The sequence below is a fragment of the Pezoporus wallicus genome, unplaced genomic scaffold (genome assembly GCF_028554395.1).
Source record: "Pezoporus wallicus isolate ANWC-B61680 ecotype Strahan unplaced genomic scaffold, APGP_CSIRO_Pwel_v1 contig_8188, whole genome shotgun sequence".
NCBI classification, from domain to species: Eukaryota; Metazoa; Chordata; class Aves; order Psittaciformes; family Psittacidae; genus Pezoporus; species Pezoporus wallicus.
The window spans coordinates 5,134,119-5,160,872 of record NW_026640104.1 but is presented as its reverse complement, the minus strand read 5'-3'; the positions used below and the strand labels follow the sequence as shown (position 1 = coordinate 5,160,872).

The following is a 26,754-nucleotide window of genomic DNA, read 5'->3' as shown; positions in this document are numbered from 1 at the left end:
TTAACAAAGTGTAAGAATTAAGAGCTATCATATATGAACAGGTAGTATAATATGACTAGCAGCAAACTAGAATCCACAATAAGAAAATTGATTAATTACGATTGCTATCCTTTAAATAACACAAAAATTCAGGAATGCAAAGTAAACCATTAGGGAGCATAGAAAATGTATAAATCAATGAGCCAATAGTTGGATTATCAGAAGGAAACAGTTTCCCTGTATTATAATCCATTCCGTATGTTATCATCTTACTCTAATAGAACACCTATTTAATGCACTATCTCCTTTTTCTCTTGGTTTATTGGGCTGCATTTTTTTTTTTAACATTTCCTTTAATATTACACATAAATTTTATGCGTAAGACATGAACAAAACCCAAAATGGAGCTGCAATTCACGGTCTTTTGGTATAGCTTTTTCTGAGAAAGGCAACAAACCACACAATGGTGAACTGCTGGAGGAGCGCACCACAGAGTTGTCTAAAAATCAGGTATTCAGAGGAAGAATGTAACTTGTAGTTTCTAAAAAGATTTAGTCAAGGTAGAAAACTTTCAAGTAGTATAGAAATGCTTGATACTTGTTTACAAGGTTCTATAGGCATAACTGGAGAAAAAGGAAGAGATTGTAAACTTGGGAGGTGTAATGGTTCATGAGTTTTATTTATAGCCTGGCAATGGCTATAAATATATAAGTTACTAAATTCTAAAACAGGTCAAAACCCATTTAAATCATGCAGTGACAATATCTTTTTTTTTTTTCTGTAGCCAAGACACCAGTCACTGGGACGTTTAGATTAGAAATCCAAATTAAAAAAATACCCTTATGATCTTGCTGAGATATAGCTGTCCTCTCCTGAGTGTTAAACATCCTTCGCCAGTAAGGGATTGAAAGGTTTGACATGGTCTGACATTTGACAAGCTGCTGTAATTGACAGATGGCTAATCTACTGAGCACTAGGAGCTCTGGGGTCCCACTCTAAGGAGAGGTCATCCTTCAAAACCTCTTAGTTGTTCAGCCGAGTTTGGCAGCAGAATCGATGACTGGTAGAATTCATGTTGTGATTTTGCTGCAATAGTGGTCAGTAGTTTTTCTGAGTTTCTCCAAAATGCTGAGCACTGGAGTGCAGGTGTGGTGGTGTTTGACAAAAAGCAGTTTTATGCTTCTAAGGTCAGGTATAAAAAACGAATGTCAACAGGAGTCCAGTTCTTTTTTACTTTTAACCAAAGTCAACTGCAGCGAGGAGAGACTGGAGCTGTATGATGTGGTCCTCATGTCCGTAAAACCCTATAGTGTGCTAAAGCTAATGTGAGGGTTAGAACTGTTAAAAATTAGACTATCTTTAGTTAATCTTGTAAGTTCTCTGTCCCCAGTAGATGTAAGGTTGAGTGTGAGTTGTTCATGTTCTCCACTACAGTTGCCTGTCAAATGCTTCACAGTTGATTGCATATAGGTGTGGAGGTTTTAATTTTGTCTCAGTTGGTGCCTTACTGCCACTTAAAAGGTTTATTGAGTGACCAGGCAGCATTTTAAAGCTATGAGGATTGGATTTAGTCCCTCAAAAATGGCAAAAGAAGACTTTCTCATACACTTCAATCTCGCGTGTCACTAAACTGTTAGCTTTGGTGGTCTTTGGTCTGAATTCTTGTCTTATCATAATGCCATTTTAAAGTGATTCTCTGTCAAAACACAAATATATATGCTGGTCATTAGTCAGCAAAATAAGCTACTGTAATTTTGTAATAACATAGGAAAGACTTTGTTTTCAAGAGCAATTTATAAATGGCTTTTTTAATGTTATATTCTAGCCTGCCAGTGTAATGGCCACAGCACCTGCGTCAACAGTAATGTCTGTGATCAATGTAAAAACTTAACAACAGGAAAACAATGTGAAACATGCATGCCAGGATATTATGGGGATCCCACAAATGGAGGACAGTGTACAGGTGAGTTGTTCTGGGAGGAAAGAAGAGTAATTAAAATGACATTTTATGTAATGTGAATTTAACTTCTTAAATGTAACGTGAAATTAACTTCTCTTTAAAGGTTAAATGTTTATTCATTTTGCAGTTGTTCTTTAGTCTGGATACTCTAAGAACAAGGTGGTAATTTAAAGATGCTTTGCTAGTTAGGGAAGGGAGCAAAAATAAACACTCTTGTGGGAGCAACACCTTGAATCCTGATATTTCAAAGAGGCATAGTTTAATTCCATGTAGACAATCCTATTAAAAGCAGTGAGAAGGTACTTATAAATGAAGTTCACTACCATAATGTCTGATAACACTGATTTACATAAATGTGTAATGCTAGTGTAAAAGCAATGCCTTTAACAGACCAACAAATCTGTATAGTTCTAACAGAAAGGCCTGGTACACTGAGGATTGTAAGCTACCCTAAGCTATCCAATCTGTTTTTGTAATTGTTGCATTGCATTGGAGGATTCTCCTTGAAGTGAGAGAGAGAATGAAGTCCAGTACTCCAGATGGTTTATGTATATTGCAATAAAGTGATTTTAAATCTGACAGTAACCCCTTCCCTTATAGCTAAATATAATAGGGGAATGAGAGATGTTAAATGTGAAAAGTTATAAAGGTACTTCAGACTGAATCTAGGAGGGTGCTAGAAAGTTTTCTCTTGACTTTTTCTTCTCTATTATTGATGTTTCTTTAACTAGACCTTTGCTTCTCAAGGAATATTTATTCATTTCACTTGTTATTCAGCACTTCAAGATGCAGTAGTCAATGCATAAAGCTGCACATCTGGTAAACTCAGGCACAATATGTAGAAAGTGTGTTCAAGGGAATGGAAAGATTAATGTCTACCCCTATTGACAATTGCACATTTCACTGGCTCTTTATGATGCTTTAAATAATTCTTAATAGTTCTCTTATTTCCTAAAGTTGACAAAATGTTCTTTTGCTGTCTAGATCACCTTTATGGCAAAATGATGTATTAATATAACTTTTCTTCTTCAGGGATACATTAGCTATCAACCAAATAAGCATTCCATCACCTTTAGTGAATTATGTATGGTGCAGTAATGGCTAAAATCAATTGATAGGACCAGTAAAATTATAAATTTTATGACTTGTTTTTTCAACCCTAGTCTGTAAGAATGCATAATTTTATTGAAAGGCAGGATTTTAACAGGAGCTATTTAGGCTAAAGAATGCTTTAAAAAATAAAGATGATAATTATTTTGAGGCTTTATCTGCACTGGTATATTGTATTTTGCAGTATAGAGCCCATAAATCTGTTTAAGTCTTTAAGACATTTTGATGAATTGGGTATTTTGTACTGTTAGATTTTCCTTCAATATCAGAATTTTTGTTCCTTGGAGCTCTTGAGTTATTTTTTTTCTGAGGATCAAGATGGAGAGCTTTTTAAAGGAAGATGAGGATAATGACTATAACTCTTAAGCAACATCTGTAATACTATAATATTGTTCATATAACAAGTTACTCCAGTTACAGGGCTGTAACGTGGTTATGAATTAGTAAACAGTTGAAGCTGGAAAAAGAGGTTGTACTTGAATTCTACAGTTGAAAAACAAAGTGGTGCACACTGGGGGAAAAGCTAAGAATTATTACTTTGTAATGTACTCATGATATATGACAAGGAATGTTTTTTCCCAGTGTCCTGACAAAAGCATGCAGTACACTTAAGTATTCTGCTGTTGTGATATATGTACTTCTAGGTAAAATCTGACCTCCCAACTTAGTTTGACTGTTGGTGATATAGTTTCAAAAGATTTGCAAGAAAAACTTCCTTTTGTTTTCTAGGCTGGATTAGCCTTGTTGGTCCTTAGATCCCTGATAATCTTGAAAGGAAGGGGAAAGAGATGCGTAGCAAGTCTTTCAGTCCTTGGAAAACTTCTATTCCTTCACTAATTCTAATCCTTTCCTAAATCCTTCCTGTTTATACTTCTAGGAGGTCACTCAAAGCTCTGAAAGAAACGGACTGTCCAACCCTGAGTGGTCAGTTCTTTTCTGACTTTTGTCTAGGGATGGGAACTCTGCACAAATATAAGTGTATTCCTCGTTCTACTCAGGGGATAATGATGCCTTCACAACTGTCATCAGATAACTGATACATTCATAGTGGTATAGCATAGTGTTACATTTACAAATTACTGTGGGATGAGTAACAGTTTTTTAGAGGAAAAAAGTATAATTCATATTTCAGAAGGTGTTGAATAGTTGTGATTAAAGAATGGATGAAAAATTTGACTTTTCTGGATTTCTGCTTACTATAATTGCTGACATTTTAATAGCTTTAACACAAATGTAAGGACTCGCTTTGCATCCTGATATGATGCAGGTTTAGTAGATATAACAGACCTAAAAAGAAAGACGAAGAAAAGATGGCGGCATAATAGCAGGCTTCAAATACGTGAAAGGAAGCTGAAAAGAGAATGATAAAGTGCCTTCCCTCCACATCCCTGTTTTGGTTGAGAAAGGAAGTAATGGGATTAGATGAGAAATACTAAGGTGGAATACAGGGAAAACTTCCTAGTAGCTAAATGATAAAATAGATTGCCTAAAAAGTGCTGTGAAATCTGCTTTGTCACCTACACTATATTCTTAAAATCTTCAAACTTCCTGGCTTTAGAAAAGGGCAGTGGACTGAATAATTCCATGTGTTCTTCTCCAGTCCTGATTTTCAGAGGATTATTGGGAGTCTGAGATCAAGAATGCTTTGAGTAAAGATAAATGTTCCCATTATATAAGAAAATGATCTATGTATAGCAAAATGACCATGGATATTTACCATACTGTGAGTGTTTAATGTTTCTTAGTCATACATATTACTTATTTTGGAATCTGTAGCATTTTTGCTATTGTGGTGTTAAATAGCTTTCCATCTAAAGCAGGTTTACTCTGTGATTGATGCTCTAGTTTATTTTCCCTGTCAGAAGTGTGGCATGTTGGTTGTTGAGGGGCAATATTTTGGCAATGATCATATTTCTTAACCATAACCTGATGAAATAATTTTTTTTTCCTTAGAAAAGCATGCCTAATTCTAATTATTCATTTAAATTCTGTCACTTGAAGTATCTCTACAGGTAATGAGTTAGTTTGTATTCTTGGTGTATACATGATCTTTACGTTAAGTAACCCTAACGTGTCTTGCAGGGAAGATGTATACACTCCTTCAATTCTTGATGACGTTTCATTTACACATATCTAGTTTGAATTACTTAATTTGACTTATTGCTGCATTCTGTAATAAAATCAGTAATAAATTGCAAAAGTCTTTTGTTAAAGTTACGTGACTGCAATTTATTACAGTTCTTAATACTAATTAATATTACTGTTCTTAATATTAATTAAACATGGTTTCAGGTAGTTATGATGCCTGTGACTTGAAACAGGTAGCTAAAATACAAAACTAAATTATATTTTTTTACATGATATTATTGTATATGTTTAGTTACACAAAAAGATTTGCATTCTTTGTTGGAAATAAGTGATACACAGTGCACCACTTAGTAAGTCCAGGCCCTTTGTGCATGCTTCAGAGCTGTAAGCTAAAGCCCCTGTATGGCAAAGTGTATACTGATAGTACCATCAAAGTTACCACCTAAAATTACAGCATCCTTTTAAGGGTTGGCTCAATATGCAAGAAGACATCAGGGAAGCCAGAGGTGAATTGAGAACATGAGGGAATAGAGTGCTGTAGCAAGGAACAGGTTTTGTGTTCCACACCAAGCTCCAGTTTTGTTGTGGAACAACACCACCAAACTTTTCTCTGATTGATTTTGAGTGCAAGTGCATGAGCAGCCTTGGAGTGCTAAATGCAGTGCTGTCAGTCTGTGCCAGAAATATCTAAGGATTCAAACCCTCTAGTGATTTAACAGAATAAGACACACTCGCACTGTGTTGTGATAAGTCTTAGGTGAGAGGTGCACAGCTCAGGCTTGTTTGCTTCTGTAAAACAAGGTAAAGCTGTCCAGATGTAGGAAACATAGGAAGCCTTGTAGACTGAGATGCTGAACAGTTGTAGGGCAGATAATCCAGTCACTTTGATGTTGCTTGTGGGTATTTCCTTTTTGTTTTGTTTTGTTATTCTGCTCACGTCCCTTTTGGGGTACAGTTTTGAAAGCATGAATACAAAAATTCAGTAACAGAAAATCCATCATTAAATATTGATGGATTTTTGAAAATAAAACAGCTTTGTGGATGGGAACAGGTACTGGCTTGCTGTCTTGGTGGTTTCTCTTGACGTTCTATATTCTTCAAGGTCTCATTCTGCCATGTACTTCATGACTGGGAAATACGCAATGTTTTTATGGTATTCTAGTAAAAATAGTGTTATATGTGCACTGCAGACTGCAGCATAAAGTAACAGGAGAAAACAGCATGGGAGATTGCTTGGAATACTTTTGTGTCATCTTGGCAACATTTTTTAGGATTATTTTCAAACTTATTAATCATCTACTTAGCTGTCAATGCTCAAATTAGCTACTTCTCTCTGATCATTTTTTTATGCATGGTATTTTTAACAGGAGCTCTTAGAATGCATGAGATGCTGTGAGAATTCTGTACAGTCACTTAAGACACACTGTGAATGTGTAATACACTCAGCAATAAGATAACGTAAGCACTTTGCTGTCTTGCCATTTTTTTCATAAAGTGAGACTATCCCAGACAGTGTTCAGTTTTCCTATAATTGTACTACCAGTGCTGTTGCTTTTAAAGTAAACTCCGAATACCGGCACCAGCAAGAACATGTTTCAACTTGCACCATTAGCTTTCTAAGCAGGCTTAAAAGATAACAGCATTTAAGACAGTGACCATGCTGTAAAAACCTCCTCCCAACTAGGCTGTGTGGGTGAAGTGCTTTAAGCAAATCTGTAGCATTTCTATTGCCTTTATAGATCTGTCCCTTTCTCTGCTATAACACAGGTGGACACTAACAATACTAAAGGCAACAGCTTCCCGTTACGTTTGATTTGTAATCATTCTGTTTGAAAATCTGTAGTTATTGTTTAGTGGAAACATTGAATTTTTCACCAGATCTTCAAATTATTGGCCAAAGTGAACAAATTTCTAGTGAGTATACATATAATATGTGTGCATCAAGTCAGCAGCATCTGATGCAGCCAGGTGAGGGGTCTGGGTACCTTCTTTTTGTTCCTCCAGTACACAGACCTTGAAGGACACAATAAATCTGAGTTTTTCTGCTATTCTGCTAAAGCTTCTGCCTCTGTCAGAGCGTTGCCTTTTGCAGTGTCTGCTTCTTTTGCACGTTGTGTAACTCTGAATGTTTTGCCTGTATCTATATATCTGTGTGTGTACATAGGCACATACTACTCCCTGAATTCCTTCCACATGAGCTTTAGCATTTATGCATTAGCCATCCAGCTTACATAGAGCTACAGTAAGTGCCTAAAGATTAAAGGAAGATAGGCATATTGATTTCCTTCTGTCCCTGTCTTTCCAGACGAAACACTGTTAAAAGCTGCCATGGGCACCATCAATATCAGAGCCTTGTTCCTCTAGAGCCCAAAGGGCAATCAGTGTGTTAGATATTTGGAACAAAACAGTTTTATTTGCAAGGAGCACATGTGTGTTAGAGTGGGCACATTTTTGTAGGCAGCATATCTAAGAAAACCCTAAATTACTTTGAAGTAATCTGTAGTCTGATTTATTAGAACATGAACATCAACAAGAACAAGATTGTGGAAAACTAGGGAAGGTGAACTAAAGAAAACCAGTTAGAAGCAGATCCACCTTTTGCTGCCACAGAATTTCAGGGTAGGTGGCTGTCTTTCCCAGTTTTCTTTCCAATCTAACAACTTCTTCCTTTGTCCCAGCTGAATCAGACTCCACACAATACACTAGGTCTTAGTAGAGTCTCTTTTTTTCCTTCCCCCCCTGGTCTGTTTAGATTCTGCTCTTTGATATAGATAGGTGTCTTTTCTGAAATGTCTCCTAGTTTCTCTTCCTGCTTCAGGTTTTCTTCTTCTTGTCATCTTCTCTCTGAACCCTGCTTGCTGTTCCTAATGTTTTTTGCAAAGCTGTCATTCTCATTTGCATCTGAGGAAGAATCACAGAATCATAGAGTCATAGAATAGTTAGGGTTGGAAAGGACTTTTAGATCATCCAGTTCCAACCCCCCTGCCATGGGCAGGGACACCTCGCACTATACCATATCACCCAAGGCCTCGTACAACCTGGCCTTGAACACTGCCAGGGATGGAGCATTCACAGCTTCCCTGGGCAACCCATTCCAGTGCCTCACCACCCTCACAGGAAAGAATTTCCTCCTCATATCCAATCTAAACTTCCCCTGTTTAAGTTTTAACCCGTTACCCCTTGTCCTGTCACTACAGTCCCTAATGAAGAGTCCCTCCCCAGCATCCCTATAGGCCCCCTTCAGATACTGGAAGGCTGCTATGAGGTCTCCACGCAGCCTTCTCTTCTCCAGGCTGAACAGCCCCAACTTTCTCAGCCTGTCTTCATACGGGAGGTGCTCCAGTCCCCTGATCATCCTTGTGGCCTCCTCTGGACTTGTTCCAACAGTTCCATGTTCTTTTTATGTTGAGGACACCAGAACTGCACACAATACTGCAGGTGAGGTTTCCTGAGAGCAGAGTAGAGGGGCAGGATCACCTCCTTCAACCTGCTGGTCACGCTCCTTTTGATGCAGCCCAGGATACGGTTGGCTTTCTGGGCTGCAAGTGCACACTGAAGCCGGCTCATGTTCATTTTCTCATCGACCAACACCCCCAAGTCCTTCTCCGCAGGGCTGCTCTGAATCTCTTCTCTGCCCAACCTGTAGCTGTGCCTGGGATTGCTCTGACCCAGGTGTAGGACCTTGCACTTGGCATGGTTAAACTTCATGAGGTTGGCATCAGCCCACCTTACAAGTGTGTCAGTGTCCCTCTGGATGGCATTCCTTCTCTCCAGGGTATTAACTGCTCCACACAGCTTGGTGTCACTGGCAAACTTGCTGAGAGCGCACTCAATCCCACTGTCCATGTCAGCGACGAAGATGTTGAACAAGAGCGGTCCCAACCCCGATCCCTGAGGGCGACCACTCGTTACTGGTCTCCAGTCGGACCTTGAGCCATTGACCACAACTCTTTGTGTGCAACCATCCAGCCAGTTCTTTATCCATCGAGTGGCCCATCCATCAAATTGATGTCTCTCCAATTTAGAGACAAGGATGTGGTGTGGGACAGTGTCGAACGCTTTACACAAGTCCAGGTAGATGACATCAACTGCTCTACCCCTGTCCATCAGTTCTGAAGCCCCATCATAGAAGGCCACCTGGTCAGGCAGGATTTCCCCTTAGTGAAGCCATGCTGGCTGTCACCAAGCACCTTGTTGATTTTCATGTGCCTTAGCATGCCTTCCAGGAGAATCTGCTCCAAGATTTTGCTAGGCACAGAGGTGAGACTGACTGGTCTGTAATTCCCTGGGTCATCCATTTTCCCCTCCTTGAAAATGGGGGTTATATTTCCCTTTTTCCAGTCATCGGGAACTTCACCTGACTGCCATGATTTTTCAAATGTGATGGCTAGTGGCTTAACGACTTCATTTGCCAGCTCCTTCAGGACCCACAGATGGATTTAATCAGGTCTCATGGACTTGTGTACATTCAGGTTCTTAAGATGGTCTTGAAGCAGTTCCTCTCCTACAGTGGGCTCAAGGTCTTCATTCTCACAGTCCCTGCATCTGCCTTCCAAGGCTTGCGTGGTTTGGTCAGAGCCTTTGCCAGTGAAGACCGAGGCAAAGAAGTCATTCAGAACCTCAGCCCTCTCCAAATCTTGTGTAGCCAGTTCTCCTGAGAGCTTTCTGAGGGGGCCTATGTTCTCCCTGTCTGTTTTTTATTTGCTATGTACCTGTAGAATCCCTTCCTGTTGTCCTTAATATCCCTAGCCAAGTTTAATTCTAACTGGGCCTTGTCTTTCCTAACCTGGTCCCTAGCTTCCCGGACAACATCCCTGTACTCTTCCCAGGACACCTGTCCTTGTCTCCACCTTTTATAAGCCTCTTTTTTTCCTTTGAATTTTCCTCAGCAGCTCCTTATCCATCCAAGGAGGTCTCCTGGCCCTCCTGCTGCACTTCCTTCTGGTTGGGATGCAACACTCCTGAGCCTGTAGCAGGTGATCCTTGAATATCAACCAACAGTCCTGGGCCCCCTGCCCTCATATCCCATGGAACCTTCCTAAGCAGGCTCCTGAAGAGGCCAAAGTCTGCTCCCTTGAAGTCCAGGGCAGTGAGCTTGCTGCACGCTCTTCTCACTGTCCTGAGGATCTCAAATTCGACCATCTCATGATTGCTGCATCCAAGGCTGCCCTGGAGCGTCACATTTCCAACCAGCCCTTCCCTGTTGGTGAGCACGAGGTCAAGCACGCCACCTCTCCTTGTCGGCTCCTCTGTTACTTGCAGAAGGAAGTTGTCTTCCACACAATCGAGGAACCTCCTGGATTGCTTGTTCCGGGCCGTACCATCCTTCCAACAGATGTCAGGGTGGTTGAAGTCACCCATGAGAACAAGGGCCTGTGAGCGTGAGGCTTTTTCTATCTGTCTATGGAGTGCTTCATCTGCAGGGTCTCCTTGATCAGGCAGTCTGTAACAGATCCCCACAGTAATGTCTCCCATAGTTATATTCCCTTTAACCCTGACCCACAGACTCTCTGTGGACTGCTCACCTGTCCCCAGACAGAGTTCCATACTCTCCAGCCTATCCCTAACATAAAGGGCAACTCCCCCTCCCTGCCTGCCAGGCCTGTCTTTTCTAAAGAGCCTATAACCTTCCATTCCAGCACTCCAGTCATAGGAGCCATGCCACCATGTTTCTGCGATGCCTATTATATCATACACCTGTAGACGTGCACACATCTCTAATTTTATAGAAGCAGTTTAGTCTCCTATCTAGGGAGTGCAGAGTAACCCATAGTGGCCACTACACTGTAAAGAGGCAGTCTTTCTCTTTGCTCCCCAGCCATGTTCTTAACATATATATACATGCACATATATGTGTGTGTACGTATCCATAGTGCACAGCATTTGTACATTAAATTGTAATACAGCAAATGGCATAATTTCACACATTATGGAAAGCAGATTGTCTTTTGTAAAGGAAAAAGTTGATAGTATGACAAGGAAAGCAATTTAATGTTCAGTTTCTTTTTTGAACTAAAATATGCTGTTTTCTGCTTAATTGAAAGAAAGGTACTGGGTAATTTCCCTTTAGACTTTTTTTTTTTAGATTTCAAAAAGTTATACAAGCAATGAGGGAGGGGAAAGCAGTATTCTTAATGTTCATTTCTACATTATCACTACATAGCTTTTACATTACCTGTAGTTTTGTGATTGCATAGGGCAGGTAGAGGGAAGCATCATCGTAAATATTCTGTATTTCTGGCAGTAAACCTAAAATTGGGAAAAATATTTCCCTTGTAATAATTTTATTTAGTAAATATCATAGCATAATGGCATGATATTTGAGTTTTGTCTCAAAACATGCCGAGACTGATTGATCATAGCATTGCAAACTCTATGATGCTACTTTAAACAGGCAAAATCAAGGTACTGGAAGGAACATCCTCTTTTTGCATAAGAATTTCATGGTTAGTGCACCCAGGATAATTTCCATCCTCACAATATCTTGATTCAGTACTGCTTTTCCTTAGTCAGTGTAGGCTAAACTTAGTACTAGTCTAGTAGTAGTAGACAGTATCATTTGCTCTTCGGCGAATTTAGGTGTCAAACTCCCAAATTTCCACAGCTGGAAGTCTAATGCCTTAGTACTGAAATCTCATTTGGTAACCTGTCCTTGAAGCTTTCCCAGGCTGTGATATCTGTCACTGGTATCGCTTCCAACATCTGTTAATAGCAGCTCTCTGTGGGAAACAGTCATACAGGCTGTCATTTTGATGAAAATATGTTGCAATTATTATAAGCTGTGATAACCAAGGAAACAAAAAATACCTGAGCTCCATAAACCTACATGTTAAAGAGAATTAATCATTTCTATAACCTCTAGAACATCATATGCTTGTAGTTGAAACAAAAATTACGAAGTAGTTTAAGTAGTGTATTCATTTCCTCCTTTTGTTTGCATTAACTTTTTCCACTGCTATGACCATGAAGTGGTGACACGTGTCCAGAAGCATGTTTTAATTTCCCTATAATAATAGTTGGTTTTAATAGCTCAAAAGCTGCTGTTCTTAACTGTTCACTTAACATTCAGTGAGGAATGACCTGATGATCTACTCGTATCATGTATTATTTAGAAATAAAAGACAGATGTTCAGAATGCAAATTAATAACATAATACATTTCTATATAAAATAATTATATGAAGAGGTGGTCATTTGAAATAGAACATGTAAATTTTGCTCTCCAGCAATCATCAGTCTCTTCTCCCTCAATATTCGGAATTGTTTAAAATCTAAGTTTTCAAAATGTGCTCAACCACACGAGTCCACTCAGTACTAATAGAAGTCTCTTAGTTTTTGGTCAAGCTTAAGCTGTCTTGTAATCATTGATGTCTCTCACACTTTTCAGCTGGTTGTGTTGTGGTACAGCAGCAATTTTTGCGTGTGTGCATACGTGTCCTAGAATGCAGCACAGGTCCAAGAGGAAAATTATTGTAAGAAGTAGTAAAAGGTATTTATTGTCAAGATAACACTTGAAAAGCCAAGAATACTTACTTGCTAGCAGCTGGAAAACAGCATTGTGTGTCTTTCTTACACCTAGTGTTCTTAGCACTTAGCCAAAGCTAACCTCCTCCTCTGGTGTCCTGTGGACATGGGCCTGGGGCTGCATTTAGCACAGGCAGGATACTGAGAGCTAGAATGTTCGGGTGGGATTCTCCACTACCCAGAAGGCAATTTCCACCTCCATTTACAGTGATGTTTTAGTCTTCAAGATGTTTGTTCCTGTACGTTTTGTCCTGACTCTGCCTGTGCCACAGGCATTCTTTTCACATTGACTAAGTCTGTGTAGCTAAAAAAAAAAGCATCTTTTTGTGCAGGCTCTTTGTGGTTATTCACATAAATAACCAATATTCAGTGGATTGGAGACTTATACAGACCCCAGGAGTCTATGTGAATAAAAAGATTTTAGATAAAAATGGAGAAATGTTGGACATCAGTGGAAAAAAAAAAGTACACTGTGCTTCATACTATCTGCATGTACTAGAATATGGAACTGAATTTAAAAGAGAAAATCCACTTCTACTGTTTGTCTTGTTACCTCGGTTTCCAAGAAACAGTGGGTCACAAGTTCGTAGTAAAACTCTGTGATAAGAAGTTGTGATTTAATGTTATTTAGAAAAAGAAAAGCTCACATGTGGTGCTAAATTCCACCAGAAAACATGATTTTGTTTATCCTATACAAGCCAAATAACCAAAGGTTTTGACAAATGAGGGGGCTGTCAAGAAATTCCATTTAGCAGTAGTGGTGGTGTGGGGGTTGGTTTTGTTTGGCTGTTTGTTTCTCTTTAAAGTGTTGAATAGAGATGACACTGATTTCTCATTTTTATACAATACCTTGTTATAGAATAAACCCACTTAATAGTAACTAAAATGCTGGAATTTGTTTTAGTAGTAGGTGGAGTACGTATGAAATAAAAGACATCATAGCACAATGAGGTATTCAAGAGAACCTTCATACTGCTCTTTGCAGAGAAATTGCTAGAATCATTAGAATAATCACTTTTTTAAAGACCTTTTCCCCCAAAGGTGATTTGAAAATTTATTTTCCTTTCCTTAGTGAATGCTGTTTATTGAACAGTGTTCAGAGTAGTCTGAACACTGAGTGAATAAAATGCCTGTACTTAGTTAAGAACTTAAATAAAATTCACTCCGATGAAAAATACATTCAAAGTAAGTCCCATGCGATTAAAGTAGATGAAAAGTGGATTACCATGATAAAAAGTTAGTTGAGGAACTTGGAAAAGACATCTTTACCAACTTACTGTTCCTGTTATTCTTTGCCAATCAAAATGTGCTGAGCAACTTTTTGGTATGCTGTTAATTGTTGTGTGTACATATAATTTTCTTTTTGCTTTGTTGTAGATTAGGCATGTATTATAAAGTATGATTTCTAATATAATGAATTGTACATCAAAAGCAAAAGCTCAGCTAAAATGAGTCACCTTTTTGTAGATATGTTTGTATTCTATAACCTACTTAGAATAATCCTAGGTGAAGGACCTGGAGTTATGCTTCAAGGAAAATGTCATTGTCAAATGTCAATAGATGTTCAGGTGTCTGTAATTTTATGAGAGAAAAAGAAGAAACTGTTGATGAGAAAATGACCATGAGCTGGCTTCAGTGTGTGCTCGCAGCCCAGAAAGCCAACCATATCCTGGGCTGCATCAAAAGGAGCGTGACCAGCAGGTCCAAGGAGGTGATCCTGCCCCTCTACTCTGCTCTCGTGAGACCTCACCTGGAGTATTGTGTGCAGTTCTGGTGTCCTCAACATAAAAAGAACATGGAACTGTTGGAACAAGTCCAGAGGAGGCCACGAGGATGATCAGGGGACTGGAGCACCTCCCGTATGAAGACAGGCTGAGGAAGTTGGGGCTGTTCAGCCTGGAGAAGAGAAGGCTGCGTGGAGACCTCATAGCAGCCTTCCAGTATCTGAAGGGGGCCTATAGGGATGCTGGGGAGGGACTCTTCATTAGGGACTCTTCTTTCCTGTGAGGGTGGTGAGACACTGGAATGTTTTGCCCAGGGAAGTTGTTCCATCCCTGGCAGTGTTTTTAAAAAAGAAAAAATAAAGGAAGGCAAACCTATTTTTGAATTTTTACAAATGTACAATCAATGCTACATATATAATAAAATCAATGTAAACCCTTTTTTAAGGTCTATTATGCAACAAAATATCTGAAATAGTAAAAAGAGCAACTTGTGGTATCTTAATCTGTTTAAGTAGCAAGCATTTTTGTGTATTCAGCATCTTGGTCTGAGAACTAATAATTCAAGCATCCTTTAACTGATCATCTGGTATTACTTTTATAGATATTGAAAAGATACAGCAGTTTGAGTTATATTACATTCCTTTATCTCTGTGCTTATTTTTTCACAAAGATTAATGGCAATTCTATTGCTTTCACTGATGCTGGTGATCAAGTCCACCTGTGTGTTACTGTGTAACGTAGCTTTTGGTGATGATGAACGATTTGCTGTGCATTGTTGTTTTTGTGGTTTTCCGGTTTACATGATGTGAATTCGTTTTATGGAATAAGGAATATTTCTAAAATGCAGTTCTAATGTACTATCAGAGCTATGTATCAGTACATTCACTTTCCTAATGAGATCTGTAAGTTCCCTGGTTTCCAGAAGATGCTCCTAGTGGAGATAGGCAGGGCATGATTTAGAAACTCTGTTTAGAAGCTGACCAGAAATATAGGGATTTTGTTTGTGTTTTTTAAGCAAACATATTTTACCTTGTGTTGGAAAAATTGCAAGAGCTCGCTCAGCTGCTGTGTCTAGGCTGAGAAGATGCTAGGCTCTGACTGAGAGTTAGCAGTTTAAAGTTGAAGATGACAGTTTGTTAAATCACTGTTACTTGATCCTCAAATAAGTATTTTACACAGCTATAGTCGTCTTGTCCCATATACAATAGACATTACAAGCAGATGTTTTGTTTGTCATTTCTGAATTTACCCTTCTAGATCTGTTTTGCATTGAAATAGTGACCCCTCTCCCTAAGTGGTCCTGGAAACGCCCTACAGGCTGTGGAGAGAACAGCTTTTGAGTCATCGTGCACCTCATTTTCCAGCTGGTAGAAAGAAGATTCTCAAGAAACACTTGTAATGGCATTTCTGTTTGATTGCAGTTGATTCAGAGTCATTTTCTGAGCAGTAAATGCAATACATTACAATGGCAGAATGCATTAGTTATTTAAGGAAAAAAAAAAGCATTCACTCACAATTGAATGCATTAAAAATCAGTCGTATTTTGCACCTCTTAATGGCTAACACAGTGAAATAATTTGCTGACTTGTTAACATTTTGTGGCATTTTTGTCTGATAAAAATGACTTCCACAATTTCTTCTTTGGGCTTTTACTCTGAATGGGCAAATACACTCAAACAGTTGCAATCACCAATTTCAGTTGTTTTTCACCTCAGACTGGATTTTATTATTTTTCTCTAAATTTAAAGCCACAATGAATAGCTGTTGAGTGCTTTTACTTTTTTTTTGCTTTTCATACTGCCTTATAATAATCTTTGATTAATTTTTTGCTTTTATAATTTAGGAAGTTATACATTCTTTTTAGAGAAAGAAGTTAAAAAACAGCAGCTTTTTGGTGAAAGGAGTTCTGGGGGGCAGAATTCCCAAAGTAGCCAGTAGAGAAGCTGCTGTCTTTAGTAAGGTTTAAAAAGACATAGTTTAAAAAAAAGGTACTAAGCCTTTAGTGTCTGGAAGTCATCTTTAACTCATCTCAGGTTGGATGTGCAAAGATGAAGACATCCAGAATCATCACATTGTGGTTTTCCCTTAGAATCAAAACAAACCCTAAACCCTCCAGAGTTTTACTTCTTACTAAACTTAGTTTTAGTCTGCCAGATCTGAAATTACTTCTTTCTTTAATAATTCTAATTTAATCTTACGTTTTAATGTGAGAAACCTCTTCGCAAACAAGAAAACTAATACGCAGAATAATACTTTTAATCTCATAGGCATGCGAAAGAAACATCTCTTTAAGTGCTTGCGTGCTTAAAGAACTGTAGTATACAGCAGACACAGTGGTTAGTTTTTTACTAGAACTCACAAACCCTGAAGCTTAACAAACTGTAAAACTTACCAGGGTATTTATTTCTTAATTTATCATATTGCATGTAAAAATGAAAAGTGAAAAAATGAAAAGGAAACTGATTAACATATTAAACTTATCTCCAAGTAAAGATAATAATGATTTCACCTGGAATTTTTCAGTTTTACATGTTCAAAGTAAGTGTAAAAGTTTCAGTTTTTCACGCAGGAAACACGGAGAAAATAAAATTGTGCTACTGTAGTTCATGAGTTCTTGTAGAAATTTTATGGTGGTTTGGTATGTTTTTTTTGGTAGAAAATACCGTCCTCTATTCACATGATTCCTGAATGGTCACAGGGGCAAGCTGTAAGAATTCTGTGCTGTAGTTCAGTATTGGCATGAAAGATTCAGTCACAACAAGGCTCTTGGTAATTGTCTAAGACCCGTTCACTTAATGACAAGAAATAATATCCCATCTTTCAGTGTTAATCTTGTGTTGCATTTTCGTTATCTACTTGTATAAGACAAAATTGTGGTTTTCCAAGCTGCTTTTATAGTGTTAGTTACTGATGATTAAAGACAGATTTAGGGTGATTGTTTGAGAGGCATTTACTGCAGGGGAAGAAAAAAGAATCAGGTTACTTCTCAGGGTGAGTACTTTAAACAGAAGAAATAGAATCATAGACTCATAGAATAGTTAGGGTTGGAAAGGACTTTTAGATCATCTAGTTCCAACCCCCCCTGCCATGGGCAGGGGCACCTCAGGGACACTAAACCATCTCACCCAAGGCTTTGTCCAACCTGGCCTTGAACACTGCCAGGGATGGAGCATTCACAACCTCCCTGGGCAACCCATTCCAGTGCCTCACCACCCTCACAGTAAAGAACTTCTTCCTTATAGCCAATCTAAACTTCCTCTGTTTAAGTTTGAGCCCGTTACCCCTTGTCCTGTCACTACAGTCCCTAATGAAGACTCCATCCCCAGCATCCCTATAGGCCCCCTTCAGATACTGGAAGGCTGCTGTGAGGTCTCCATGCAGTCTTCTCTTCTCCAGGCTGAACAGCCCCAACTTTCCCATACAGGAGGTGCTCCAGTCCCCTGATCATCCTCGTGGCCCTCCTCTGGACTTGTTCCAACAGTTCCATGTCCTTTTTATGTTGAGAACACCAGAACTGCACACAATACTCCAGGTGAGGTCTCACAAGAGCAGAGTAGAGGGGCAGGATCACCTCCTTCAACCTGCTGGTCACACTCCTTTTGTTGCAGCCCAGGTTATGGTTGGCTTTCTGGGCTGCGAGCTCACACTGCTGGCCCATGTTCATTTTCTCATCGACCAACACCCCCAAGGCCTTCTCCACAGGGCTGCTCTGAATCTCTTCTCTGCCCAACCTGTAGCTGTGCCTGGGATTGCTCTGACCCAGGTGTAGGACCTTGCACTTGGCATGGTTAAACTTCATGAGGTTGGCATCAGCCCACCTCACAAGCGTGTCGAGGTCCCTCTGGATGGCATTCCTTCCCTCCAGCGTATCAACCGAACCACACAGCTTGGTGTCATCGGCAAACTTGCTGAGGGCGCACTCAATCCCACTGTCCATGTCAGTGACGAAGATGTTAAACAAGACTGGTTCCAACACCGATCCCTGAGGGACGCCACTCGTTACTGGTCTCCAGTCGGACATTGAGCCATTGACCAGAACTCTTTGTGTGCGGCCATCCAGCCAGTTCTTTATCCACCGAGTGGTCCATCCATCAAATTGATGTCTCTCCAATTTAGAGACAGGGATTTCATGTGGGACGGTGTCAAACGCTTTGCACAAGTCCAGGTAGATGATGTCAGCTGCTCTACCCCTGTCCGTCAGTTCTGTAGCCTAGTCATAGAAGGCCACCAAATTGGTCAGGCAGGATTTCCCCTTAGTGAAGCCATGCTGGCTGTCACCAAGCACCTTGCTGTTTTTCATGTGCCTTAGCATGCCATCCAGGGGAATAATGGAATGCATACTGTAAAAATGGCAACGTAATGAATAAATTAAGGCCCTTCAATACAGAAAGTTGCCATAGCGTTTTTGTATTGTAGCCAACCTAAATTTTTCTTTCTGCAAAAGAAAATAAGCCTGTTTGTTTCCCAGATTTGTTTGTGGTTTTTAGAATATTTTACTTTTGAAATGTGTTTGTCGGTCCTGAAAGCTAAGGGAACCTCACGTGTGATTTCGAGATTGACTGTGTGACATGCTGTTGCTTATTAGGAGCAACTTTTTACTAGTATTCAAATGAGTACTGTGGGTTTATGTCATGGTCAAGTGAAATTTTGTCTTATCCGCCCTGTTATGGTTCTGTAAAAAATAAATTGGTTTGAGACCAAAGATAGATAAGTTACGAGATAAACCAAGAAGGATGAAAATAAATTTAGCTATTTATGTGCTAGCTAGTCTGATAAGAGTGGTTTATTATTTTGAAGGCTAATCCTGTTAATATAAAATGACAGTTCTATTTGACCTGCACATACAGCAGTCCTTTAAAATACCATGTCTTCCTTTTTGTTTTGTGCTCATATTGTTATTGCTCGTTGCTTCACAGAAGTTCTTTAGCTCAATTTTAATGCTACTCAGTTAGTGATACTGCATAAGTGTTGTTGGGCACATCTCTGCTTTTATGTTGCTTGTCTTAGAGGTTGAATGGATGTATTTCCTATAAAAGTAATTCTTGAATGCTAAAAGGGCATCAGGGGCTTCCAGCTAAATAAGCATTTCTAGAAAAATAAATGACTAGACAGTTTTGCAATATTATTAATGTAGAGGATTGTCTCAGAAGGGCAGTAGACTAATGGATTCCATAAGTGAGCATTTACAGTGAAATTGAGCATAGTGTTATATCTAATATATGTTTATACTTGCTATTTCTTACTTAGCCTAGCTGTGTGTGAGACTATATCTCCTTTTTTTGATGCAACACGAGTTTCTTTGATGCAGCTTATGCTTTGCGTGTCACCAAAATTAACAAAGTAGGCTTTGTAACCTCAATAATTAATAGCATTGCCATAGTTTTCCTTACATAACCTCAATAATTAATAGCATTGCCATAGTTTTCCTTAAAAAGTAAAAAAACAGCGAGGTGTCTTAAAGGAATTGTTGATGTGCAGCTACTGGTTTAGTAACCTTAGATAGTAAGCAAATATATTAAGTTAAAGTTCCATTTGTAAAGAGCTCCATTTGAGAGAGAAATTGCTCTTGCAGCTATATGTTGGAGATGGTGTTTTTAAGCAATAAGTGTTTATAAATTCAATTTCTAAAATGCATATTTCATGGAAATAATGATGGATATTCTTTGTTGTCAGCATCAGAACGTTTGTATGCTGAGCTTGCAACTTGGAATCAATCGTGCTGTGGATTTATTATTTAATAAATTCTATAGGGCTGTGATATTGCAGCATGGATTTACTCTACTGGACTATATTGTTTTCATATAAACTTGTTGTTCCACTTAGAATCTGCATGTTGTATGAAGGAGTAGTGTGAACTGATCTTTCTCTAGAAATAGAGCAGATGTTGCCAGGGTGGGGTTTTTTTATTGTCGTTTCGACAGCTCTAATGTTACCATTTCAGTTAATATGTCAAAATAACAAAAAAAGGATAAGATTATATACTTTAAACAGGTTTTTTATTGTAAGCCACAGATTGATTATTTATTTAAATTATTTTATGACTGATAAATGTTTGCATGGTCATTAAGTATTTCACATAACTGTTTAAACAACAGCATGTGTGCATAATACAAATCCAAGTTGGAGATGAGTGCATACAGTAGTATGGGAGGACTCTTGAAGTTGGGCTGGACTCACTGTTTCTATCCAGAGGTGCAGCTGAAAATATATGTGCTCCTACAGCAATGCAACATGTCACCCTCAAAACAGGTTTTAGGTTTTGATGGAATGTCCTGTTTCTTAACGTGTGGCTGTTGCTTTTTGTTCTGTCAGTGGGTACTACCAAGAGTCTGGTTCTCTTCCATCAGGTACTTAAACATTTCAGTAAGGTCCCACTGAGACTTCTCCAGGCTGAATGCCAGCTCTCTAAAGCCTCTTCTATCTGGAAGATGCTCCAGTCCTTTAGTTATGTTTGTGGTCCTACAGCCATCTTCTGTTTGGTTTTATACCTGTGAAACTGAGTTCATGGCCATGGAGTGTGATGCAAAGCAAAGGAAGGGAATGTCTTGAAGATTTCTTACAAAAGTTTATTCATCTGTGCAACAATACTTGATACTAATGAGACATTAAATATTGCTGGTCAATCTAGGAGATCGTTTCTGATATCTACAGAGGGCTGAATGTCTAAGGTGTATCTATACCTAGAACATAAAAGTGGTCATAACTCATTATTAAAGCTCAACCTGGAGGCAGTTTACACAATTTTGTGTACTGAATTGATGATTCTCAGTCATGACTGGGGAGGACGAATGGTTCCAGAATGCTGCATCTCAAGTTTCCAGTCTTACTTGCAGGGAGAATTTTTGTAGCTGGTACTACTTTAAAAAAATATTCAACTTGTATGATTTTTGAGAGTTGATTTAAAGAATGTGCACACGTTTGGGCAGGAATTTGCAACATGAAATAGTCTCCATTGGAGTCATAGAGTATATTTTGAAATAGAATATATCTCTGTGCTTGTATTCTGTGCTGAGTTATTCACACACAATAAATTGTGACAATTCCAATGCCCACTTTTTCTTGTATCTTCAAGTCAAATATAAGCATTGCTAAGGAGTTCTTCTGTTTCATGTACTGCAATTTATTTTGGAAGGTGCAAGGCTCATGATAATTCTTGCCTAATAGAAGGTTCTGAAATCCAGCAGAAGCTGGAATTTATTCTGCGTCTTAAGCTTGTCCTTATAATTAAAAACTGTTAGCACTGTGTCAGTTATGAAATAGAGAATGACAGGTGTACTACTTCCCCATGAGAGAATTGGAGCCACGATATACTCTCAATCTCTGTTGTAGCCTGGAGGTGTGATTACCTCATTGAAAATACATAACCTGGAATTAACTTACTTAAAGTCAGTAGTGTTCTGGGATGCAGATTTCTTTTTTCTTCTTAAGAGAAGAGAATTCTGTATCTTTAATTTTAACCACTTGGTTTGCAGAGACTCACTTCTGAATTTTTAATACTGAATATGAGTATTAGAAGGAAATAGAGAATGTGAACAGAATTTGTAAGACCGTTAAAATGTTACCATATAGTAAACTTGCTGTGATGTTGAAGCAGGATTTCAAGCTACTCTGCATTGATGACTGAAGGAAAATTTGAGAGAGGATTAATGTCATTGTAACCTCCTAAATGTGTTTGAATATGATGCTGCCACGAATACTGGGATGTGTTGTACAGCAGTAGAATCTGAATCTGATGTACCTTCTAGATAGCAATGTCTCTTTTCTAACCATCTTGTACAACTGTTCATGTGGTGGTACAAAAAGCGTAAGGGTATTAGTAAGGCTAGTTTTCTGTGTTGGTGGTGTGTTTTTTTAAGTATAGAACCAAAAGCTGACCCTAGATTTCTTTGAGAAAAAGGGTGTATTTTAAGCACAGAAAATCTTTGTTTCTGTCTTTCTGCTAAAGACACAATATCCCTATCCAAAAGCATAGAGGTTGTTTCTGATTATGTATTTAATTTCTTTTAATAACCCAGCAAATCTGTGTGGGTATGCTTCATCCTCTAATTTTAAGCTCACTGTCAGTGTCCCAAATAAAGTAATTCATGTTAAGAATTGGACATTATTTAAAGCATAATCATGGTAGAGAATGTGTTGCTGTCAACCTAAGATCACTTGAGAGATGTGGCAGTGCAAAAGATTCACACTGTGCCTAACTGGACATGTGAAAGAATAGTGGCTATCAGTGACCCACACTAAAGAAAATGGAAGCTAAATGGAAGAAAGGAAAAATGGAAGAAAGGAAATCAGCTGAAAGATGCTGAAACTTGGTAAAATATTTTAGTGTGACAGAAGCTGAAACTGTCCTTATTGGCTTGGAATCTCAGCGGGGTGGCTTAATGAACTTCATACACAGCCACTAACACAGCGTTTTAGGAGAACACTGTAAGGCACAAAAATGGGATATCCAGAAATCTAGCATTAAGTAGTCTTGAGCCTGGGATTTTCAGTCAGAAATCTCTGTGTACCACCATGCAGTTCTGCTCAAACTCTTAAACTTTTTATTAAGTACAAGGGGTGCGTGTGTGTGTGTGTGTGTATGAGAGGGTTGAGGTGGAGGAATAGAAGTATTTGAAATGTGAAATATTAAGTATATATTTCATTTTAACTCTTAGCTCTTACTTTGTTTTCCTTCATCTTTAGAGAGTTCTTACAAAGGAAAATCATGTTAAGCATTTCCTGAGATCAACATTAGAGATGATTGTCCTTTCTTTTTTGGGGGGGGGAAGGATGTGCGGGAGAAGTCATTTAATACAATGTTCACTTGCCACTGCTGCTGGAACTCAAGTTTTGTTCCTTGAAAGGAAATGCATGAGGTGGAGAGAGGGGTGTGACTTCTGAAAAAATTCATGGCAAATATAAATTGCATATCTTGTGCTGAATTCTGCCAGCTAAGAATGATTGGCTGGAAATATGATTTTAAACCTAATTCCAAGAATTGGCATATTTCTACTAGCATTAGACTGTGAAAGATACTACTGTAGCTACAGTTTTAACTGTTGACTTACAGTATTATTGGAAGAAAAAACATTCACTGAGAATGGTCGAACAGCGAAAAAGAAGTAGAAAATATTCAAGAAAATACAGAAAGAGTAGTGTGGAAATACTGAGCTAACAGAAGAATGTAAATCTATTACTTTTAAATGAAATATAGGTTTAGGTTGCAGCTTAATTAGTAAGCATACTTCATCTTCAAAGCTTGTAACTATCATTTGGAAGGAGGCCAATATTGAAAACCTCCAGTGAGGCACAAAGGTAACGGCATCTAAATGTTTTTCCAATGAATGCACTATAATATTGTCCTGTTTCTGCTCTTGCATTTGTTTGATAACATATATTCTCATTTGCTTCAGTAACAGCAGAGGTAGCTTTTATGTATTTTGGTTTTCATGTTACTCCAAACACAGAGGTCCACAGATTGTTAGAAATCCACTTTGCATCACAGACTTGCAAGCCTGAGATTAATTAAAAGATGCATTTACTGCTGTTAAATAAAATTTGTCCAGATGAGACTTTTAAAATAATGTAAAAATGATTAGCTCCTGATGTCCTTTTTCAAGGGATTATCCAGGGAGCAGTTAAATTACTAGGAACTTGATGAACGAAAGTAATTTCTCTTCATCTTTTAACAGAAGAAAATTAGCTTCTGGGCTTGTCAGAACTAGCTTTTTTTTGTTGAGGAGGAATCCAGAATACAAGGTTCTGAGTCTTCTGAGCTCCTAATTTCTTCTCCCTTTCTAACCCTACTGATGTTAGCACTATAGAAGCTTCATATGTGTCTTAAAAATGAAGGTGAGGTAAAGCAGCCATGTCGGTGCTTTGGTGAGAAAGACCAAACTGTGACTATATCCTTTATTTGTGTGCCCTATGAAAATACCTAGATCAAAATTTAGACAAGACTCCATGGAAAAAAAAATTCCATCAGTTGTTTATATGGTTTGATTCTCCTGTATAAATCCAGGAAACCTCTGTACAGAGTGCAGGGACTAAAACATGTTGCAGTTTAAATGGAAGGAGGTACCTGGTTGATTGGAGAGGAGTTCACCTGTGGATTGCTGTGTGAGTGAGCACATAGCACACTAAAGTACACTGTATTAGTGCTGATTTGATTTAGATGTCCCTGGGGAGAAATGGTGCTGAAAAGTTTGATTTATCAGTAATTCCATGAACTCAGAATACAAGTCATGTCTGAGCTGCCAAAGGAAATGGTTTTGCCCTTCCACAAAATCTCATATGGCTACATCTGTTACCTTTACTGTATAATCCATTTTATCTTTCCATTTTTTTTTTACCCCAGGAAGGTGGTAAAGATGCAGAGTGTCCAAAGACTCTTATAACTCAATGTTTAAATCCTTTCACTAAAAGAAAAGCTATTCAATTTAAAGAAATTCCACTTTACATTTGTGATCTACTACTTCCTATTAAGTGAGCAATGACTATGGGAATATTCAGTTAAAGTTGGTTGGCAATAGATTCTGTATTTGTGAATACATTGACAATTACGTATTGGCATATGGGTTAGAATTCACCCTTTTACCTCCCTTATAGCTTTTATGCTGTCTTGTAATGATGCATCACTGTTAAGAGCTATTAACCGTAAAGCTATATAAGAATATATAAACTATACAAGAAAATACAAGAAATAAGCTCTTAAGAATATATTCCTTAGTTTTCCACTGAAAGTGTAGCAGATTTACACAAATAAAAATGACTTTTGAGAAGAAGCTTTTCCAGTTTAAAGTGCCTAACTAATCATTCCATAAATATAGAGGGAAAAACTTGAATGGGTTTAGGAAAGCATAACTGATTATATAGTAGCAGCACATCAATGAACAAATGTTAATTGTAGAGTGTCAGGATCATAGCAAGATTACAAAATTTAGCACTTTGTGGTAACTGCAGGTGTTTTTCAGAAATGTTACAAGCTGTATTATGAAAGAGAGAAAAACATCATGTATGCTGCATAGAAAATTCTGGTGTTTCTAGCAGTTTGGATCTGTAGTACCTCTGTAGTAAGAATCACTCTTTCAGCTTCCACTGGCTATTTAACAAGTTCTGAACAAACCATTCCTGACATTGAAATATTCTGTCAATAATATGTTTAATTGTGGTTCTAGTCTGGCTGTTATGTTACCTTTTTCCTTATTTATCCTATGCTGGTTCAGGGAGCTTAGAGTGTATATGGTGTGGGACACTGTCATGGAAGTATTCATTATGTATTATCCTTTATCAGTAGACTAGGAACATTAAAACTCAATCCCTCTGATAGAAATCCGATGTTAGGATTATAAAGTGGAAAATAAACTTTTATTGTGTACAGGTCACCGCTTAGTATTCTATCTGTTCCCAAGCAGGAGCCCACATATTAAATCTTTTATCTCAGTCATAATTAAAATGTCAGTGAAAGCATAATACGATAATCAAGGTACTTTCAGGGTTGCTTTGTATTGAAAGAAGACTTTAAATGTAATGTGAATATTAGGAGGTAGTTATTCCAGTATGATGTGGGAGCTTATTGACACATTTACCAGAGGGAGGTTATTAAGTTTTGTACGCTTGGTTAGAAAACAGGGAGGACTGCCTAAACAAGATAGTCATTTGTATAAACATGGGAAGGAAAAGCAAGAAGAAAGCCCTTGAATTGGAAACACAAAGGTTTGTTTTGGGATGAGAATCAATCAGGCAGCAAGAGCATCAGTGAGAGCGTCATGGAGAGATTTACTTTAGCCATTGAGTTTAAAAAGGAGTGAAGATGATGTTTCTGTGATTCTTCTCCATTTCAAACTTCAGGAGCTTCCAAAGTTGTTGGTTTTTGCTTGTAGAATATTATTTTTGTGGAGCATAACTATACTATTCCCTCTGTTTCTGTTCAAATGGTTTAAAAACTTTGTTTGCTTTAGTAAAAAGGAAGAGTCCAAGTTAGATATTTTACCAGACATCTGCAGTAATAACTTTCTTTAATTAGACATGTGAAACTAATGGAATTTTGCCATTACTTTTGCCATTGGTCAGGATTTCACCTTGTATAGAAAAGATGTATTCTAATTTTCTGTATTGCACATTGGAATGATGGACTTTAATGGCTATTCTGAAACTGCTATTATTTGAGGCGTGGAGGAGAGCCCTTAATGACACATGTATAGTTCTTAACTCTACAGAAAATAAACTAAATGATGTGGTAGTGAAAAATGATGTGCTAGTGAAATGTTTTTCAAAAAGCTTATAATTGAAGTAGTAATACTTTTTTTTTTTTAATACAGCGTGTAGGAAATGTATTTAGGATGCATTAAAATCCATTAAAGTTCCTTTAGCTATAAGGTAAAATGTGGGT

General features: G+C 38.2%; 1 protein-coding gene and 1 long non-coding RNA gene across 2 annotated transcripts in view; one reads left to right on the top strand and one right to left on the bottom strand.

The window, feature by feature from the left end:
* LOC130603474 (uncharacterized) overlaps positions 1-18,316 on the bottom strand; it is a 69,982-nt gene extending 51,666 nt beyond the window's left edge. Inside the window, exon 1 of the long non-coding RNA XR_008973189.1 lies at positions 18,085-18,316. This is a non-coding gene — a long non-coding RNA (uncharacterized LOC130603474). The remainder of the gene's footprint in view (positions 1-18,084) is intronic.
* Positions 1-26,754, top strand: part of ATRNL1 (attractin like 1) — a 507,795-nt gene that overhangs the window by 131,224 nt on the left and 349,817 nt on the right. Inside the window, exon 19 of the mRNA XM_057417243.1 lies at positions 1,805-1,942. Within this exon, the coding sequence (XP_057273226.1) occupies positions 1,805-1,942 (138 nt within the window). The remainder of the gene's footprint in view (positions 1-1,804; positions 1,943-26,754) is intronic.